Raw genomic sequence first — 5,163 nt, 5'->3', positions numbered from 1 at the left:
TTTTTTTTTTTTTTCATTTTTCGAGCAAAGTCAATAAATTGAAACATTCTTTTCGATTTTACTTGTTTATTTTAATTGATCGCGTAAACACGTTCACAGGGTTGCCTTCTCAAAGTTACAAGTTGGCTGCAATGCGAGAGCTTCACATTGGTATTCCTGGGAATGGCGATGGCTGGGATACAAGTACGTATCCCATCGAATTTATTCGGAGATTTTACCCGTCTCTGAAATCTAATCACGTCCCTCTATGTTTCAGACATTTGGTATAATAACCTCGGCTTTTCTTTGCCGAACGATAAGGGAGATGCAAGTGGATTGAAACTCTTAGGATAACAAGAGCACAAAAGAAGGGAGGGAAGCCAATTTCCAGACTTCTGTCGAGTTTTCGAGGAGATCAAACGATGCATTATTCTGATGTTTCATCCGTTCACTTTCGACGATTCTGCGGTGGAAATATTCGTTCGAGGGAACAACGATACATACGTGATAATAATAACGTGGATATTTCGAGCAGATTTCGCAAAACTGCGTTTACATTGAAACACAACACATTTCCATTTAATCGACTCTTAAAAATGAAATTTGTCACATTTTCGATCGAACGTCGATCAAGTTTATTCGATTTCACGATCGTCACCAAAAAAAAAATAGCCTAAATGTTATAAACATTGCTTAAGAGATTGTCGAGTCTCTTTGAAACGATCCTTTTTTTTTTATTTTTTAAGAACACTCAATGATCGTGGAATTTATATCGTATAGATTGAAAGGTGTGCTTGCTCGGAACTTTCCAGCCCATTCCCGTCCCTTGTATGTATGTTTCGTTACAAAATATCGTATCGTGACGAAACGGGAGAAAGATGTCTGCATAAATTCTGTACATAAAAATATTATTCCACTCGTGTTCGCTCTGAATACGAAAACACGCTACGATTCTCAAACCGATCGTTTACCATACGACTCGTCATATTCGAATAATATCGAAACTGAAAGGGTTATTAATTCAAACTACTCGAGTGTTTATATCTGAATATCTCGTGGAACAATCGAGAACGTCGAATCTAACGCCACTCGTGCTTCGGCTATCTTCGACCAACATCGGTTAAGTAGTCGAAGATGGCCGAAACACGATCGGCTTTTATCGGGTGTCGAGTCGTCTCGATGGACGGAGCGTTATATCGAAACGCGAGTCCATTCAAAGAAGTTTTTATTTCGAAAGTTTTGAACAATTTGAACAATTTGTTTATTCGATGTGCATTCGAGTACTGGTGAATGATAGTTGAAATAACAACGCCGAAAAGTTTCGATATATTCTTGCGTTCATGAGATAAAAACGTACCAAACGTCGCAGTGAACCAAAGTTTGAATTACGGGTGGATCTGTAAATATATATCGCGCAACAACGACGAGAAAGGTAGAGATGAAAGTTCGAATTCGATGAAACAATGAACAGTATCGACAGATCTGTCGTTTTTCTTACTTTTTCTCGCGGGATGCGATATGCAATTTTTCACACGAAACTCACGTGATTTATACGATATATTGGCAAGCGCATATGTTCGAAACCACTTTGCGATTTTTTACCGAGGAATAAAAATAATATACCGTCGAAGAGTGAATGTACGCAATATCGATGTATAAATGTGTGATAGAAATTTGTGTAGTTGACGTAACAACAAACTGCTTAAGAAAAAAAGTTGACGCGCATCCAAATAAAACGAAATGAAAGAAAAAGAAAAAAAACACATAATGTATTCTATCATAGTGTTCGCAAATGTCGAAAGAAGAAAACATTTTTACGTTGGATAATTGTTACAAAAGAGGAAAAAGAAAAGAAATATATCTGTTACAATAATTCGTGCCAAATAGATGATACGTATATACATATATATATATCTTGCGATGAGTGAATTTAACTTTGTTACATCTTTATTTTCTAATGAAATTTGTTGGAAAGTATTTGACGCGTGCGTAAAAAAAAAAAAAAAAATACTTCCCCTATATAAATTTTTTTTTTTTTCTCCAAAATATAAATATAAAAAGATATTTTTTTTTTTTTTTTTAATTAAAAATTAATCAGAAAGCGAAACTGTTGTTTTTTTTTTCACTTCTGGCGGCGACTCGATAGAAATTTTCCGTGCAATGATAAAAAACACAATTTACAGAGAGCAATTATTTTATTTTTCTTCTATATATATATATATATAGAAGAAAAATAAAATAATTGCTCTCTGTAAATTGTGTTTTTTATCATTGCACGGAAAATTTCTATCGAGTCGCCGCCAGAAGTGAAAAAAAAAAAAAACGGTCGCCTTCTGATTAATTTTTAATTAAAAAAAAAAAAAAAAAAAAATATATATATATATATATATATAGTAGAAAAATAAAATAATTGCTCTCTGTAAATTGTGTTTTTTATCATTGCATGGAAAATTTCTATCGTGTCGTCGTAAGAAGTGAAAAAAAAAACAACACGTTCGCTTTCTGATTAATTTTTAATTAAAAAAAAAAAAAAATCACTTTACACGTATGGATTACAAGTTTAAAAAAAAAAATGTTTCGATGCAAGACGGAATCGATCACACATTTCGATTCTACATATTCACGCACGTAAAACGCGTAAAATTTAAAAGCTTACTACTTAACGAATATATATATATATATGTGCGCTATGCGTAAAAATAAACGCTACGTTCGTTCACTTGTTGAACGGGCCTACAGTTGAACAAAATGGGGCCGTCTGGTGAGCAGATTTTTCGAAATTGAGCAACCTACGATGGAATTTGGTTGTAAGGTAAACAAACAAAATATATTTATATTAATAAATTAAACGATGGAACATCGCTTCACTTGAGACGACGATATGGCAATCGGTTCAGGTTGCAATATCCACGTGACGATTTCACTGCACGGTGGTTGGGTAAAAGAGCCATTGTACGTGTAATAATCCCTTTCGAAAGTTGGAAAAATCCATAACAGTGGGAAAGGAGGAATGTGCACCTTTGTTCCAGGTTGAATAATCCGCCACAGATTTGTCACGATGTGGTCCAAATAAGGATTGTCTGCGTTCGTAATCTATAATAATATTACAATATCGATAGATATCGTACATTTTATACAAATATTTCTCTTTTTCTTATTTTAATATCACATATTTTTAGATCAATGTAAGAGGGATTAAACCTGAAAGAAGAACGACACGATCAATATGCCGTCGTTTTCTTTAGCCGTGATCGCGTCCAACAACGAGTTGAAGCCACGTTTTATGTGCCACACTTGTAGCTCCATAGGAAATCGAACATAATCGAAAGTATGCTCGCTACCTTCCTCGTTCGAGTGGCCCCAGTGAAAGACCATGGAGCAGATGTCGTAAACGTTGGTCAAACATCCACCTTGGATGTACGGTCGACTCGAGCTGTTCCACATCGTGTTCAGTACCACTGGAAATCGATATATAACGATACGCGTTATAAAAGCGTGGAATAACAGAGTTTCGAATACGTGAAAAAAAAACAGAAAGGAAAGAAAAATCGACACGATTGAATAATTCGCTTCGACTCGAATGGAACAAGTAATTTTGCTTATTGAACCGGTGATGGAAAATTGCACCGTTATTTTCATTATTGGTTATAGTCATCGATAATGGTCCTTTGTCATAGCCGCTCCATCGAAGAGGTTCGGACGGTTGCACCACAATGGCGAGTTGCGTTGTGACGTTGATAGGCGACTGATTGCCACCATTACTGTCAGGATACAACAGTTTCCACATGTGGGGTCCGTTGCGGTCCGCGTAACCGAACGTGTACCGTGGAAAATTGCATTCTTCCGCCCAGGGAAATAATTGGGTCCAATCTAGGACCTCGGTCAGTAGTAAAACTGTAACCAGGTATCGCGATGTTTGACGTATTTAAATTTAATTAAATTTAGATATATTCTCTACGGTTAAAGAAGATGATTTATTATTAATAATCGACTTACAAATAAGGAGGACACTGCTACATAGTATCATGAATTCCGAAACTGAAATGTTTATCATTTTTATCAACAATCGTCCCCCCTTTATTATCTTCGACGCGATACACTGACGAAGGTCCGAAACTTGTTCGATCGCGTTGCGTCTCGATACATGGATAGACAACAGATAGTACAAGAATTTTCACTTGACAATTTTAAAAAACGTTCGACAAGATTAACATGTTGGGTTATTAATCAGGAAAAATGAACGAGCAAAATGATCGACGGATAATATCGGGCATGTATCTATATATATATGCGTGTATAACTTCACGCTTGAACACCACGCGGTTTAATTGTTCTCATCTCGATAGCTGGTGGCGGTATATATGTATATCTAATAAACGTCTCTCGTTTTCATTTAGACTAGGTTGAAGTTAAAATTAAAAAAGTTCAAATGCGCGTTGAAAATGTCCACCACGCTCTACTGTGCAAATAAATCGTGGAATAATTACGCGCAATGATCAACGTATCGACGAAGACGGATAATGTGATATGATGATAATATAAGAAATGGAGTGCGCCGGTAAGAAATTTCTAAATTTTCTAAAAAAAAAAAAAAAAAAAACTCCCTCCCCCCTCGTTTAACCTCGTCCAACGTGACGTTCATTGTTGAAGGCGATTCTGGAGGCCGAAAATGGGGCCAATCCCCTATCGATATCGATGAACGAAACTTAATCAAGATAAAATTCCCCGCCCTTATCATGAGCGGCCATTGGAACAACGACGGTGAGGCAAAAATGCGAAACATCGGGACCACAGGTGACTTCCTCCTTCTCTTAACTTGCTTCGACCGTTATTATTATTATTATATTTATAATATTATATAATATTATTATTATATTATATTATTATATTAATATAATATTATATAATATATAATATTATTATTATTATTATTATTGTTGTTATTATTATTATTGTTATTGTTATTATTGTTATTATTATTGTTATTATTGTTATTATTGTTATTATTATTGTTATTGTTGTTATTGTTATTATTGTTATTATTATTGTTGTTGTTGTTATTGTTATTGTTGTTGTTGCTATTGTTATTATTATTGTTGTTGTTGTTATTGTTATTATTATTGTTATTATTATTATTGTTGTTATTATTATTATTGTTGTTATTATTATTACTATTATTATTGT

The 5,163-nt window shown here is 34.4% G+C and overlaps 4 protein-coding genes across 9 annotated transcripts in view; 3 read left to right on the top strand and 1 right to left on the bottom strand.

The window, feature by feature from the left end:
* The window catches only part of LOC116185128 (tetraspanin-3-like), an 8,866-nt gene extending 7,272 nt beyond the window's left edge, over positions 1 to 1,594 (top strand). For all 3 annotated transcript variants that reach the window (XM_031508817.1, XM_031508815.1, XM_031508816.1), the window contains exons 8-9: positions 100 to 183; positions 257 to 1,594. In XM_031508817.1, the coding sequence (XP_031364677.1) occupies positions 100 to 183; positions 257 to 319 (147 nt within the window). In that variant the 3' untranslated portion in view covers positions 320 to 1,594. The remainder of the gene's footprint in view (positions 1 to 99; positions 184 to 256) is intronic.
* LOC102676856 (cadherin-99C) overlaps positions 1 to 5,163 on the top strand; it is a 132,785-nt gene that overhangs the window by 120,018 nt on the left and 7,604 nt on the right. The gene's annotated exons all lie outside the window — the stretch shown is intronic.
* LOC102672651 (carbonic anhydrase 3-like) lies at positions 2,485 to 4,061 on the bottom strand. Its single transcript, XM_031508814.1, has 5 exons — positions 3,976 to 4,061; positions 3,607 to 3,873; positions 3,181 to 3,437; positions 2,848 to 3,072; positions 2,485 to 2,768 (listed from the first exon to the last, which is right to left on the bottom strand). Exons 1-5 carry the CDS (start codon positions 4,031 to 4,033, stop codon positions 2,667 to 2,669), a joined length of 909 nt encoding a protein of 302 aa, XP_031364674.1. The 5' UTR covers positions 4,034 to 4,061; the 3' UTR covers positions 2,485 to 2,666.
* LOC102672795 (carbonic anhydrase 7-like) overlaps positions 3,941 to 5,163 on the top strand; it is a 2,401-nt gene continuing 1,178 nt past the window's right edge. The window contains exons 1-2 of the mRNA XM_006612251.2: positions 3,941 to 4,537; positions 4,630 to 4,773. Of these exons, the coding sequence (XP_006612314.1) occupies positions 4,525 to 4,537; positions 4,630 to 4,773 (157 nt within the window). The 5' untranslated portion in view covers positions 3,941 to 4,524. The remainder of the gene's footprint in view (positions 4,538 to 4,629; positions 4,774 to 5,163) is intronic.

Source organism: Apis dorsata, unplaced genomic scaffold, assembly GCF_000469605.1.
Source record: "Apis dorsata unplaced genomic scaffold, Apis dorsata 1.3 scaffold_102, whole genome shotgun sequence".
In the NCBI taxonomy this organism is placed as follows: domain Eukaryota; kingdom Metazoa; phylum Arthropoda; class Insecta; order Hymenoptera; family Apidae; genus Apis; species Apis dorsata.
This window is presented reverse-complemented; position numbering and strand designations above follow the sequence as displayed.

Coding starts and splice junctions, on each gene's coding strand:
- LOC102672651 (XM_031508814.1), bottom strand. CDS start 4,033: ATGATAAACATTTCAGTTTCGGAATTCATGATACTATGTAGCAGTGTC. Junction 3,874..3,975: donor TAGCAGTGTCCTCCTTATTT/GTAAGTCGATTA, acceptor ACCTGGTTACAG/TTTTACTACTGACCGAGGTC. Junction 3,073..3,180: donor TCGTGTCGTTCTTCTTTCAG/GTTTAATCCCTC, acceptor ATATTATTATAG/ATTACGAACGCAGACAATCC.